This window comes from Macaca fascicularis, chromosome 6 (assembly GCF_037993035.2).
Source record: "Macaca fascicularis isolate 582-1 chromosome 6, T2T-MFA8v1.1".
Lineage (NCBI taxonomy): Eukaryota > Metazoa > Chordata > Mammalia > Primates > Cercopithecidae > Macaca > Macaca fascicularis.
The window spans coordinates 147,627,757-147,643,276 of record NC_088380.1 but is presented as its reverse complement, the minus strand read 5'-3'; the positions used below and the strand labels follow the sequence as shown (position 1 = coordinate 147,643,276).

At 38.5% G+C, this 15,520-nt stretch overlaps 1 protein-coding gene across 2 annotated transcripts; it reads right to left on the bottom strand.

The window, feature by feature from the left end:
* Positions 1 to 11,035: 11,035 nt before the first annotated feature.
* On the bottom strand, positions 11,036 to 14,266 carry LOC102145552 (protocadherin beta-17). 2 transcript variants are annotated; one of them, XM_065546902.2, is made up of 2 exons: positions 14,060 to 14,266; positions 11,036 to 13,773 (listed from the first exon to the last, which is right to left on the bottom strand). In XM_065546902.2, exon 2 carries the CDS (start codon positions 13,771 to 13,773, stop codon positions 11,707 to 11,709), a length of 2,067 nt encoding a protein of 688 aa, XP_065402974.1. In that variant the 5' UTR covers positions 14,060 to 14,266; the 3' UTR covers positions 11,036 to 11,706. The 2 variants fall into 2 exon arrangements, with proteins under 2 accessions (XP_065402974.1, XP_005558092.2); XM_005558035.5 differs by having other exon boundaries at positions 11,036 to 14,266.
* Positions 14,267 to 15,520: the final 1,254 nt, after the last annotated feature.

Sequence of the window (15,520 nt, the reverse complement as noted above, 5' to 3'; positions counted from 1 at the left end):
AGAGTTAAATGTTTTTGTGATCTTAAATGTACTAAAATGTCTTTATTCTACCCTCAAACTTGATTAGTAGTTTGACTAAGTATAGAGTTTTAGCTTGAAAATAATTTTTCTTCAGAATTTTTGTTTTGTCAATGAGATTTCCAAGCCAATCTGTTTGCTAAGAAGTCTAAAGCTAATCTTATTTCTTATCTTCTATGTGTCATTGTCCCAAGAATTTTAAAATTAAACAATTACATGTTTTGGCTTGGGGTTATTTTCCATCCATTGTACAGTATAATTGATGAGACATTTCATCTAGGAAACTAATTTCCTCCTGATCTTAGAAATCTCCTTAAATTATTTCATTAATAATCTAACTCCCATTCCTTTTTTAGAATTTCTGTAATTCAGATGTTAGACCTCTGGTATGGTTCTCTAATTTCTTTATTTTTTTCTCTCCTACTTGCCATTTTAAAATATTTTTGCAGTATTTTCTTGAACGTTTTCTTAACTTTGTCTTCAAGCCCTTATTTTTATTTTTATTTTTATTTCTTTATTAGGTTAGTATTTTCCTAGACTTATCTCTTTTATTTAAAGAGCTCTCTTTTGGACTTATTTCTTAGATGCAGTAACTTCTTTTTTCATCTGATGATATTAATAATAGCTTTTCCCCCAAGTTTTCTTCTTGCTGCAGACTTTCCATTTTCTCCAAGTTACCTTTTTACTCTTTGCTTTTCTTTAATTTCTGTATGACTTTTCAGAAACTTTCTTCATGTGTTTGTTCTTAATTTAATTTGGGAGACTACAGAGCTGAGTGATGGCTCTGAGTAGGTTCGTAATTCTTGTCCACTTTGAGTTTTCATTCTAAAGTGAACTGGGAGCACTGATGGATAGGGAAACCTCAATGTCAGTGTGATTAGGTCTTTCTAGTTGGACTGGCCAGATTACCGCACCCTTTAAAATCCCCCATCAAAAAGGAAAAGATATAGATTGGAAAAGGTGAAGGATTAAGTGGGTGAAGAGGAGTACAGTTTTGCATCAAGATAGGCTAAGTTATGCTTCAATACCAAACAACTTCCCCAAATCTCAACAGCTTAACACAATGAAAGTTGATTTCTTTCTTATATTATATACCCTATATAGTTCAGCCTGGGGCCCTCCTCACTGCAGTCAGTCAAGGATCTAAACTTGTGAAGATTCCATCTTCACATATACTTCCGTGATCACTATAGTGGGAAAAGAAGATGTGTTAAACCGTGCCTCCAAAAACTTCAGCCCAGAATGGATATATGTCACTTCTCACATTTTATTAACCAAAGAAAATTACATGGCTATACATATTTAAAAAGAAATAGAATTGAAATTCTACCATATGTCCAAGAAGGGGAGAACCAAAATATTTGTAATTGGTTCTAATGACTATCATAGCATTTTAACAATCAACCAGAATTCAATATTTAGATGGTTACTTACTTTTGCTATCCATATTACCCATGCCCTCCATTTTGTTGGCAGCACCTCTCATATAATAACCCTGCTTTTTGTACTCATCAGAAAATAAAACTCCAGACTTCTGTTAGGGTCAAGGGGATAGGTAGGTTACTCAGTGACTGGAGTGGGGAAATGTGATCTAACTGCTAGAGATTTAACTGCTTTACAGGGAGCTTTAACACAATCTTTTTTATTTGGCATGCTACTATCATTTCCAGAGGATCTAGGATTGACATTTCAGATGCCTCTGTATGTCCCACCATCTAAACAGAATTGATTCTAGACCCATAGTCTAAACAGGATTGATTCTCAGCTCTTCCCATTTACACTACAACTGGTAGTTGATTTGTCAGGTCTACTAAATCATTCATCTGTTTTCCAACTTCTAAGAGTTTTCCCTGTTGTCTTCTACATTATTCTCTTCATCCTTATTAAGTTTGTTTCTGAAAATATCTGTTCACTTTTTCTTAGTGCATTTTTAGAGGGAGCCAAATGAAAGGTACATGTCTCATACATCAGTTATACATAGAACCTAAAATATCCTTGGCTTTTTTAAAGAAATAACTTTTTGTTTAATTGGTCAAATATTATGTGGTTTTCTTCTGTATAATCAATTTGTGCTTTCATATTTTTAATTCATTCCTTTAATTTTCCTTATTTTAAAAAATTCTTGTTTTTATTCTGAGTCATTTACTTTGTTCCTTTTTTCTCAATAAACCTTGATTTCTAAAATATGCATGTAAGTTTTACATTTTTCTCTATTCACCTTTTTACTCTTACCTTAAATATCACTTTATTAAAGAAACTTCTTATATCAGCTAGAATTATATTCTATATAACTTATAGATCTACGTTCTATATCAAATTAGCCTGAAGTTACAGACAAAGTCATAATAACAATGACTTAAACAAAATATAAAAGAAGGCTAGTGGCTGAAATGCACTCCATGATATATGGGACCCAGTCTGGTTCCATCATTGATTTGCTATCTTCAGGACATGGCCTTTACTTCATTGTCCAATATAGTTGCCTAATAACCAGTCATTACATCCCCATTCATGCCAACAAAAAGAGGAAGGAAAGGGTGTGCTTTCACTTTTTTAAAAGATTATTTCCATAAGGTACTCCATGGCACTCGTGCTTGCTTTTATCTCACAGTCTATGATTGAGTTACAAGATGACACCTGGCTTCAAGAGAGGTTGAAGAATATAATCTATAGCTCACATACCTACATAAGCAGCTAAAATCAGAAGTATATTAGTAATAAATAAGGGGAGAATGTATATTTGGGTTAAAGTAGCCATCTATATCATACCCACTTAGACCTGACCTATTGCCCCAACTGCCCACTAGGAACAGATAGGGTCAAAAAAGTTATCCAGTTCAGAGCAGTTATTAAAGGAACATATGACTGCCTCTCTCCTTATTGGCAGTGTGGCTTGTATCCAAAAGAATCCTTCTTCACTGAATGCTAAGCCTACGAAGCAATAGAGAAATTAATTCAAATGCTAGGACAAGGCCTTTTGAACAATGTTTCCCCAGTGTACTATACGGAATATGCCATCAATTCCTGTTTCATTTTATAAATTTTTTAAAAATTCAGGGTCTAGAAAGCATAAAACTCCATTTTTCAGACTTCTTAGAATTATTATTCTGTATGTAACTTAGGTTTTACCAATGAGATTCCTTCATGTGAGTCTTAGAATACAGGCAAAGGTTGTCTTCCACTGTTCACCAATAAGGTCAGAAAGATGTGAATGCTTGCAGCCAAGTCAGCATTCCTCTGTTTAGCCATCACCTTCATAGGGAACTGGAGACCACTGTGGCATCCAGACACTCTGTGTCAGTGTGCAGCCATCAGTTTTGGAGGTGGGAGAGGGCACTGTGGGAGCAACAACTTTGGTAGTAGTAGTAGCATCAGCTTCCTGATTCCTGTGCTGCAGCTGTGGTCATATGCCTTCAGAACCATTTCAGTGCTGACTGTCTTTCTTCTGCTTGTCCAGTTCTTCCAGTGATTTTATATAAGCATCTAAGTTCTTGTAGCTGATATCCTTTTTGGTTTTGGTTAGAGACACACAGAGTAGTTTTTGGTTTTTGTCCTGAACTCTGAATAATTCATCCAAACTCAAAATTTTATTCCTTCACTCAAATTATAAGTAATAGGAGCCTCTCAATTAGAGTTCGTAAAAGAAAAAAAAGTGTGAAACATAAAATCATCAAAGCTTTAAGGTACTAGTCCCTTAATCTGATACAACTTAGTTTAAGAATAGGGGAGAATAAAAAATTTCTGATGTACTCCTGAGAGACTAAAGATAAAAGTGTTTGATAAATTTGATGTATATCTTTTTTAAAAAGCAGAACATGGTCTGAAGGTGAATAAAAATCTTTCTTCCTCCCTTCATGTGTAACACAGTAAGTCAAAATTAGTTTTAAAAATGTATTATTTGTAAAGAAATAATAAAGGGCTCAACATCACATTGTAAATGTTAAAAATGAAAGCTGGGTCACATATTTTAAATGACATATTATTAGGTGAACAAAGCAAATATCAAATACTATAAATAATAAATGGGTATTTTATAAAGATAAAGAAATAAAATATTTTGTTATCATGTTTAGGCTTACTAAGCCAGATAAAATAACAGACTGAAATTTATTTATTACTTTATTCAACGTTCATTCACCTACATTTATTTCAATACAGCCATGTGCTGCATAACAATGTTTGGTCAACCGTGGATGGCATATACAATGGTGGTCCTGGAAGATCATAATGGAGCTGAAAAATTTTTGTTGCCTAGTGATGCTATACCTATAGTAATGTCATAGTGCAATGCATTTCTGTTCTATGTTTAGATACACAAACACCATTGTGTTATAATTTTATCTAGTAGTCAGTACAGTAACATGATGTACAGGTTTGCAGCCTAGGAACAATAGGCTCTACTGGGTATCCTAGGTGTGTATAGTAGGCTACATTATCTGGATTTGTGTAAGTACACTCTATGATGTTGGAACAATAATGAAATTGCCTGATGACACAGTTTTCAGAATGTATTTCTGCTATTAAGCAATGAATGGCTGTGTATATTTTTCTAAGCCCATAAGATAAAGAGCCCTCTCTGTGAAGAGAGTACTGTCTAGTGGAGAGGGGAGATTATTGATTTGTCTGAGCAGAGTACTCAGTTGATGAAACATTGGATTCAATGTATGTAAAGGAAAAATAGCCTAATTAATACATAATGGAAATGATGGAAAAACTGAATCTTCAGGTTGAATAAACATTAGACAGAGCTTGTCATTTCTGAAAATGATAGTATTGATAATTCATATGACCCTCCTAAGGAAAACAAAATATAATGGACAAAACTTAAGAAAAAACTTCTAAACTAATGAAGAGCCAAAAACATAGTAGAAAATGGCAGAAAAAGCCCAATTTCTTATGGAAGCCTGTAATAGAGGGGTAAACAGAGTATCACAACAACAGTTCTCATGCTCTCAGAGAATTTAAAAATATTTGTACTCAGGCTTTGATCTGAAGCTATGTGGGATTAAAGAAATATAAATCAAGGCTCAGGTGTAACCACAGTTGCAGCATATTATAGAAAGATCCTCTTCATATTAAGGGACCCCTCAGGGATACATCCATAATGTAAATACAGTGTAAACACAAGCAATCTAAACCTGCCCTCAGCCTCCAACTCCAGGGAATTACATAGAAATCTCCCTGATGTTAAGCAGAGCAGAAGAAAAAAAAAAAAAAAAAAAAAAAAAACCATGCCTGGGAAGTTGTATCTACATATTGGGGTGTGTGTGTGTATTGAGATGGGGTCTTACTATACTGCCTAGGTGGGTATAGAACTCCTGAGCTCAAGTGATCTTCCCACCTCAGCCTCCTGAGTAGCTGGGACTACAGGTGCGCACCACTGCACGTGGCCCTCTTGTGTATTTGTATTTTGAATATACATAGGTTGAGATGCAAGGAGCCTTAAGCCATTTAATTAATTTGTGATGGTCCACTATTGATAGTGTTTCCAATATCCTGGCTGAAACAAATGAAAATCTCTTTTGAAAGATGGAACATGTGCAACCTAGGCTTTGTAGATACCCCACAAATAAATTTTCAAGGGCAATCAACCATGCATGTCCTACAAAGAAACAAAGACATCATGCATGAGAAGGAGCAGAAACAAAATAGAGTAGGCATAGGCCCACACAAACTTCAGATATTAGAACTATAAGGCAGATTTTAAAACAAAATATACTTACCATATATAAATAAATGATATACTTGAAAATATCTGCATGAGCAGATTGAAAAGGCACGAGGAGTTCCAGGGAAAAGTAATGTGTAATTACTATAATCAAGACACAATCTGATAAAGATAATGAATTTCAAGGATAGAAAACAAGTTACCTACAGGTGAAGCAAACAGGCTTCAGAATTTCCCTGAGCAACATTTCATACCAAAACAGAATTGAAATGTCTACAAGATTCTGAGGGAAATAAATTATGGCTCAACTATTTTATACATAGCCAAGCTGTTGCTCAAGTACAAAGACAACAATGCAGCAAACAGGAAAGAATTCATTAAACCTTGTGCTAGTACTGATGAATTCTTACTGAAAAAAATACTACTTAAGGATAAAAATCAAATGACTTATAGATGACTGTAGAAACTATGACAGAAGAACTAATGTTATCTTTAATGTCAACAAATCTTTGAGGAAAAGAAAATCCATTGAAAAATTTTATACCCTGCTAAACTGTATTTCTCAAGCATGTGAAAAAATACAGCACCTATGAACTCTTATCTAAAGACTGACATCTGATGAAATCAAGCAAATCAAGCAATAAAACAACATAAATGATTCAGGTACAGGAAAACTAGCACAATATGACTGACAGTAAGGACTGCATTTTACTCCGGTTTGAGCACACTAGTTTTTCTCAATTTTTTCCTGAAACTTTATGTAAATGATAGAGGGCAAGGGTTTAAAATAAACAAAGCTATAAAGACAGAAATAATGGGAAGAGAGTAAACCGTAGGGGAGAGATGTCACAAAAATTTTGGAAGATGCGAAGCACACAGACAATTGGTAACTGACAGTTTTCTTTTTGCTCTCAAATGAAAAGGAGGAAAGTTAGTAAGAAAATCAAATCTAGCCAAAGTAATAATCCAGATTGAGGACCCAGGGAGAGGCTAAAAACAACACTGGCTGAAAATATATATAAGGAGTATTTAGATCTGAGAATTCCTTTCCTAGTCAGTGAAGCAAGGCACTTTCCCTTTTCTCATCATGGCAGAAAATCGGAGGTGTAATATCCATAGTGGTTTAATAGGAAGGGCTCTGGACTAAAGGACAACAGCACAACTTAGGTCAGGACTGAGATCTTAGTGAGAAAGTGGGCTAAAAAAAATTAAGACACTTTCTCTCAAACCAAGGAGCTTACAGAGTGCTAGGTGTCAAGTTTATAGTAACTTCCATCCTACCCATCCTTACTGAATTCCTCTCTGAAGAACAATGTGAGCCCAAGAGCAAAGACTTACAGATATTGACATTTTTTCTCCAGATAAAATGTTTCCTGTTTTGTTACCCTAAGGTGAGGTCCACCACTCAGTTAGTCTCACCCAAACATACAATGTTTATCAACTTTTAAGTGCCTTATTTTATAAAAGGAAAAAATAGCCTGGGAACAGTGGCTCATGCCTGTAATCCCAGCACTTTGGAAGGCTGAGATGGGTGGATCACCTGAGGTCAGGAGTTTGAGACCAGCCTGGTCAACATGGTGAAACCCCATCTCTAATAAAAATACAAAAAAATCAGCTGGGCGTGGTGGCAGGCGCCTGTAATCCCAGCTACTCAGGAGGCTGAGGCAGGAGAATCACTTAAACCCAAGAGGCGGAGGTTGCAGTGAGCTGAGATTGTACCACTGCACTCCAGTCTGGGCGACAGAGCAAGACTCTGTCTCAAAAAAAAAGAAAACAATACATAATTGGGCTAATCAAAATTTTAAAAAATCTTTTTTACTTCAAAAGACACTACCAATAAAGTGAAAACACAACTCAGAGAATGGCAGAAAGAATTTGTAAATCATGTATGTGATAAGAGTCTAGTATCTAGAATATATAAAGAACTACTAACATTCCACAATTAAAATATTTTAAAAATTAGATTAGATAACTGGCAAAGAATTTGAGTATACATTTCTTTAAAGAAGATATTCCAATGAACAATAAACATATGAAGAGAAATACAACATCATTAGTCATTTAGGAAATGCAATTCAAACCACAATAGGATACTACTTCACACCTTCTAAGATGGCTATAATAACAAAAAATAAGTGTTGGTGAGGATGTAGACAAATTGGAACCCTCATACACTGTTGAGAGGAAAGTAAAATGGTATAGTCACTTTGGAAAGCAGTTTGATAATTCCTCCAAAAGTTATATAGAGTCAGTATGTGACCCAGTAATTCCAATCCTAGGTATACACCCAAGAGAAATGAAAACATGTTCACACAAAAACCCATACATGAATGTTCCTAGCAGCATTATTCATAATAGCCAAATGGTGGAAATAAACCCAAATGCCCACCAACTGATGAACAAACAAAATGTGGTACATTCATACAATGGGATATTATTTAGCCATAGAAAAGAACAAAGTGCTGATGCATGCTATAACATGAATGAACCTTGAAAACATTATGTTAAGTGAAAGAAGCCAGACATATTCTGTGATTCAATTTACATGAAATGTCTAGAACAGGCAAATCCAAAGAAACATAAAGGTGATTAGTGGTTTCCAGGGGCTGGAAGGAGGAGGGAATGGGGATTGACTGCTTATGCATAACAGGTTTCTTTTTTGTGCTGATGAAAATGTGAAAAATGTTCTGGAATTAGATAGTGGTAATAATTGTGCAGCCCTTGGAATATACTAAAAACCACCAAACTCAATTTTTAAAAAAGTGAATATTATGGTATGTGAATTGTATCTCACCAAAGAATTTTAAAACTGCAAGGCTACTATAGAAATAAATATGCAGAGACCAAGAAAAAGCTTTTTGAAAGTAAAATGATGATAGCAAAAGCTCAAAATTCAGCCATAGAGGAAATTTACTGGAATCCAGGAAAATAAAGACAGAAGATAGAACAAGGATAAGAAAAATTAAATATCAAACCAGGTTACTATACAACTAACAGAAATTGCAGAATAAAAAACCAAAAACCATTTAGTAGAGGAAATAATTTTTTAATTAAAAAATCCCTAACAAGCCTGTTCTAGTCTGAAGAACATGTGTCAAGATTGGCAAGTCTCATTGAGTAATTAGTGCAATAAAAGACCAAAATTCTTACACTATGACACAATGATGAAATTCTAGAACACTGGAGATACATACAAGAACCTTAATATATCTGGAGCAGGGTTTCTCAGCTTCAGCACTGTTGGCAGCTGTGACCATCAAAAATGTTTGCAGACATTGCCAAAAGTTTGATAATTGCCAAACATTTACCAAAGATGGCAAAATTGCCATTGGTTGAGAATCAGGGATCTAGAAGGAAAATAAAGTTTCTCAGAAAAGAATGAGTAATCAGAATGTTGATGATCATCTCAACTTTGGTGATTAGAAGACAACAGAGGAATGTCTTCAAAATACTAGCAGCAAATAATTCCTAACCTATAATTCCACACCCAACAAAATCTTCAAATAGACATTTGAGTTTCTGACATCTGAAATTTTTTATATTCAAATGATCAAAAGATTTATTACCAAATATTCTTCTGACAGTTAAGGGAGAAAACCAAACAAGAGGAAGATGTAACATCCCAGAAGAGGAAATCAAATGCAAGAGGAAGATAAATTCCCAAGTTAGTGGGAAAAGCAAACTGCCGGCTGTGCAGTAGGTCTAGAGAGCAAACAATGTACAATGGAACAAGACTCTGAATAGCTCCAGGATGGCTCCAGGAGAAAAGAATAGAACCAATAGATTTCTTTATGAGTTTAACTTAAGCTTCAGACTTTACAAAATTTGTGGATAATTTTTAAAAATGTAGATAGAAAAGTAGTTGAAAAAGAAGGCAATTATGACCTTAAAGGTAAAAAATAGGCTTTTTCCTTTTACTCTTAAGGCTTAGGTGTAAGTAACATTTTTATGGTGAAAATTATATAAACATTATCTAAACAGAATTTTGATATTGCTAGGTAGAGGAAATGTGCAAGTTGTGTGTGTGTCTGTGTGTGTACCCCTTAAAAACTGGATATTTAAAACTGGGATTTGAGAAAAAGCACTTTATAAGCATATGTGATTTTAAAAATAGGGAAGTAAATATGGGAAAACACATAAGAACATCAAAAGTGGTTACCCTGGGCAGTCAGACATGAATAAAATTGAAAAAAAAGTAGCATTATATGACTTTTAAATTAAAATTTAAAAAATATGAAATGCTGGCCAGGTGTGGTGGCTCACACCCGTAATTCCAGCACTTTGGGAGGCCGAGGAAGGTGGATTACCTGAAGTCAGGAGTTCGAGACCAGCCTGACCAACAGGTGAAACCCCATCTCTACCAAAAATACAAAATCAGCCAGGCACGGTGACACATGCCTGTCATCCCAGGTACTTGGGAGGCTGAGGCAGGAGAATCGCTTGAACCCGGGAGGTGGAGGCTGCAATGAGCCAAGATCGCGCTACTATACTCCAGCCTGGGCAATAAGAGTGAAACTCCGTCTAAAAAAACAATATGAAATGCCTAAACAATTATGGCAAGTATTCTTTCAGAATATATTGTAAATGTTATAAGTATTGATAAGGTAATATATATTTAATTCTAAAAGGATAAGTAAGGTTAAGAAAGAAGAGAAAGGGTATAAAATGTTTGTCTGCTCATTTTTAAGCAGGTGGTTAAGTAATGCTAATGTCTTAATATGCATCTAATCTTGCTTTTTAAACTTTACAGGGACTACTTATCAAAGCTTAAGCAAGTTCTATAGTTTCACACTTCGTTTTATTGTATTCAATCTGATCATTTTAATCAGAAGCTATCAATTTATTATAGATCATTTTATAAAATTATTTTCATCTATTACTTTATTCTTATATGCATCCATTGAAATATTTTAGAATTATGTTGACTTAATGAAATTAGTTCTGATGGTGGAATAATGATGCTAATTTGCTTTCTTTTTTACTTACTGTATGTTTGAATCATACGTTTATATATTTATTTATTTATTTATTTTTGAGATGGAATCTGTCTCTGTCACCCAAGCTGGACTGCAGTGGCATGATCTCAGCTCACTGCAACCTCCACCTCCCAGGCACAAGGAATTCTCCTGCCTTAGCCTCCCGAGTAACTAGGATTACAGGCACTCACCACCATGCCCAGCTAATTTTTGTGTTTTTAGTGGAGATGGGTTTCATCATGTTGACCAGACTGGTCTCGAACTCCTGACCTCAGGTGATCCACCCACCTCGCCTCCCAAAGTGCTAGGATTACAGATGTGAGCCACTGCACCCCGGTTGCTATATATTATTTTAAAAGAAGGAGAATCATTATTTACATACCAAAGCCATTTATTATTTTTTAAAAAAGCAATCACAAGTCAACCAACCTTTTTTCTATTATTCTTTCATGTAATAGGAGTTGAATCCTTTAGAATAACACCCGATGGTCTATAAATATCAATTTTGAAAGAAAAATTCAAGAGAGAAAACATCACCTAGGTAAAATATTGGTTCATTTGAGGGAAGAGTAATGTTTTTGAAACAACACAACAGAAATGCAACAATTTACAAGATTACTAAAATTTTTGCATAAATGAAAAGTATTTTTTAAACTAAAAGCTGTGATTTACAATAGACTTAGAGTCATGCTGATGATAATCAGAAAGTTAGAAACACCATTCTCTTAATCATAACGTATCAATGAACAAGTTCAAATATTGGGAACCTGAAAACACCTGTGAGTTCCAAAATCTGACCAAACAAAAACAACAACCCTAGGAAACACCATTTATCTGCTATTGTGTGCACATGCTATAACTAACATAGTTGACAACCACCACAACAAAAATTAGAGGGAATGGAAAATAGTCCAGCAGGCTGAAATAGCTATAAATATAACAGCCATTACTAATGTGTGAATATGTGACTGTGTGAATGAGAGAATTGGGAACTTACAGATGAATAGTGAATTCTATGATTTATCACGACCTGTTGTCAGATTCCTAATTGAACCCAAAATCATTCCTGGAGTTGGAGTTTGCCTCGCTGTCCCTGCCAGTCCCTTCACCCAAGAAGTTGGGAAGTATCGGTTTAAGAAACTTGAACTGGCTCTCAGAGCTTTCTGCCAGGTAAACTTCATACTGATAATTCTGGGACAGGGTCCCGGTGCCGCTCACGTCCACCAGATGCCCTGGAAAGGCGCCCTCGGGCACCAAGTAGCGACCCACCGAGGCCGCCCTGCTCCTCCTGCACAGCCGCACCGCCACGAACAGGAGCACCGACAAGAGGAAGAGCGACGACACCGAAGCCAACGCGACCACCAGGTAGACGGTGAGCGAGTCGGCCTGGGCTTGGGCCGGGGCCGCCTCCGGGAGCGTCAGGTAGGGCTGGGAGAAGCCGTCCACCAGGAGCACGTGCAACGTGGCAGTGGCCGAGAGCGGAGGCTCGCCGTTGTCCTTGACCAGCACCACCAGCCTGTGCTTGGCCGCGTCGCGCTCGCTCAGCAGCCTGGCGGTGCGCACCTCGCCATTGTGCGCCCACACGCCAAAGAGCCCGGGCTCTGTGGCCTTGAGCAGCTGGTACGACAGCCAGGCGTTCTGGCCCGAGTCGCCGTCCACCGCCACCACCTTGGTCACCAGATAGCCCGGCTCGGCCGCCCGGGGCACCAGCTCGGTGCAGGGCGCGGAGCCGTTCTGCAGTGGGTACAGCACGAAGGGCGAGTTGTCGTTGGTGTCCAGCACCAGCACGCGCACCAGCGCCTCGCTGCTCAGCGCCGGGAAGCCGCGGTCTGCGGCGCCCACGCGGAACTCGAACTCCTGCAGGGCCTCGTAGTCCAGCGATCGGAGGGCAAACAGGTGGCCGTTGTCTGCGTTGATGGAGACCAGGGAGGCGAGGGGCAGGTGCGGGTCCTGGGGTGGCAGCAGCGAGTAGGTGACCTGGGCGTTGGTGCCTGAGTCTCTGTCTGTGGCGCTGACGCTGCCGATGTGCAGGGCGGGGCTGTTGTTCTCGCGGACAAACAGGTTATAGGAGGTTTGGGTGAAGGCGGGGGCGTTGTCGTTGACGTCGGAGACCCGCACGGTTATGTTGTACTCGGTTTTCAGCCTGGGTGTCCCCAAGTCTGTGACAGTAATGGTGATGTTGTACTCGGCCCAGCTCTCTCTATCTAGCGCTCCTTCGGTTAACACGGTGTAGAAATTTTCTAAGGTAGGCTTTATAAGGAAAGGGAGGTGGTCTTGGATGGAACACATCATTTTTCCATTGTTCCCAGAGTCCGGATCCGAAATTCCGAAAACAGCGACCACTGTTTCTGGGGAGTTTTCTGGGATATCACTGATGAGTAAGGACATGGTAAGTTCCGGTGCGTTGTCGTTTATATCCATCACTTCTATGGCTACGGTGCATTTTCCTGAAAGACCCCCACCGTCTGAGGCCTCAACTTCCATATGGTAAGATTGAATTTCCTCAAAATCCAACGCCTTTTTTAATCTAATTTCTCCCGTGATTGAGTTTATTTCAAAGGCCTGAATGATTTGATTTGAGTATTGAAAAAATGAGTAGGAGAGCTCCCCGTGGGTCCCAGCATCTAAATCCCTGGCAGAGACGGTGATGACGAGGGAACCTATAGGGGCGTTTTCTGGGACCTGCACCTCGTAGAGCCGCTGAGTAAATTCAGGGACGTTGTCATTGATATCTACAATCACTATGAGAACATGAGAAGTCCCAATTCTGGGCGGTGACCCACCATCCAGCGCTGTGAGGGTTAACCTGAGCTGGGGCTGCTCCTCGCGGTCCAGCGCTTGATCCAGCACGAGCTCTGGGTATTTCTTGCCGTCGCTGTGATTGCGAGTGAAAAGGTGGAAATAGGAGTTGGTGCTAATTGTGTAGTTCTGAACTGTGTTGCTACCTACGTCCAAATCTTGAGCTATTTTCAAAGGAAATGAAGTCCCTGGATGGCTGCCTTCAGAGATTTTCAGGAGGATTTCATTTTCCAAGAATTCTGGGGCATGGTCATTTACATCTTGGAGCTGTAGTTCACCTTGAATAAACTGCACCGGATTTTTCAATAACATCTGAAAATGCAGTATACATGGATCTATGTCACTGCACAACTCCTCCCGGTCCAATTTTTCTTTTAGGAGCAAATTCCCACTCTTCTGTTCGAGCTGCAAATACTGTTTATTCCCTTTGGAAAGAATCCGGGCGCCCCTTGCGGCCAGTTCCCCTACACCCAGCCCCAGATCTTTTGCTAAGTTGGCCACAAAAGAGCCGCTGTCCCTCTCTTCTAGAACTGAATACTTAATGGTAGCGCTGCCCGCCTCCCACAGTAGTAATAAGAAAATAATGGCGGTCACTTGCCTTTTCTCTGGTGCTTTGGGGAGCGGCGTCTCCATCATTCCTCAGGGTCCAAAAGATGCCGTATTAATCACAAAATAATTGCTTTACAGCCAACTCAGCTATCTTGATTTAAATATCTTGAGTTAGTTCTTTTTAACATGGACCGACATGGGATGGCTGCCTCTCTGAAACCTTCTATCCCCAGTGGTGAAAAAGTGTTTCCTTTTCGAGCTGCCAGGAAACCCGCACAGCTTTTAAGGAGACACTGATGCTGCAGTTTTTCACTCTTAGCCTGCAGCGCCACCAAGCGTTCTGCTTTACAACTTCAGATAATTTTCATTTCAAAGCACACGGTATACTGTGATAGCTAAAACATAAAGCAGGCCTTTTAGGTCATAGCCTGTTATATACTCCCTTTTCCCCCGCCTATTATGTGGCCTTGTTCAGGTAGCTAAGAATGGTTGTTATAGCAAAAGTAATGTCTATATCTGTATTCATCTTCCTTATAAAGGTGCAAGTTCAGCACACAAAACTCTGCTCCAGGCAAATTCATTTAATAACAAGTATTTACCTGTACGGACATTCATGTAGCTTCTTGGGATAATACAGTAAATGAAACATAAAAATTCTTGCTCTTGGAGAATTTACATTCTATTAAAAAATGCTAATTTGTTCTATTTTACTGGAAGAAATAATGAACTTTCAAAATCTAGTTTCACTCTCAAATTACAATGTGCCTGTAACTCCTGAAAGAAAATAAAAATATTGTTTCTTGTTAGTCTCTGGTCTACATAACCATTGTGGGTTTTGTTTTTGTTTTTGTTTTTGTTTTTGTTTTTGAGACACGGTCTCACGTTGTTGCCCAGGCTGAAGTGCAGTGGCCTCAATCTTGGCCCATTACAACCTCTGTCTCCCAGGTTCAAGCGGTTTTCCTGACTCATCCTCCTGAGAAGCTGGGACTACAGGTGCGTGATACAACACCAGGCTAATTTTTGTAGTTTTAGTAGACATGACATTTCACCATATTGGCCAGGCTGGTCTCGAACTCCTGGCCTCAAGTGATCCACCTGCCTTGGCCTCCCAAAGTGCTGGGATTACAGGCATGAGCTACCATACCTGGCCACCATTTAGGATTTTTTCCTTTATAAATTTATTATGTGCAATGCCCAGTGAAATTTAGAGAAAAAGGTGGTTTGTCTTATTAAAAATCAGTATAGGCCGGGTGTGGTGGTTCACACCTGTAACCCCAACACTTTGGGAGGTGGATCACTGGGGGCCAGGAGTTCGACACCAGTTTGGCCAATATGGTGAAACCTCGTTTCTACTAAAAATATAAGAATTAGTCAGGTGTGGTGGCACACACCTGTAGTCCCAGCTACTCGTGAGGCTGAGTCAGAAGAATCACTTGAACCCAGCAGGTGGAGGTTGCAGTGAGCTGAGATCATGCCACTGCACTTCAGCCTGGGTAACAGAGCAAGACTC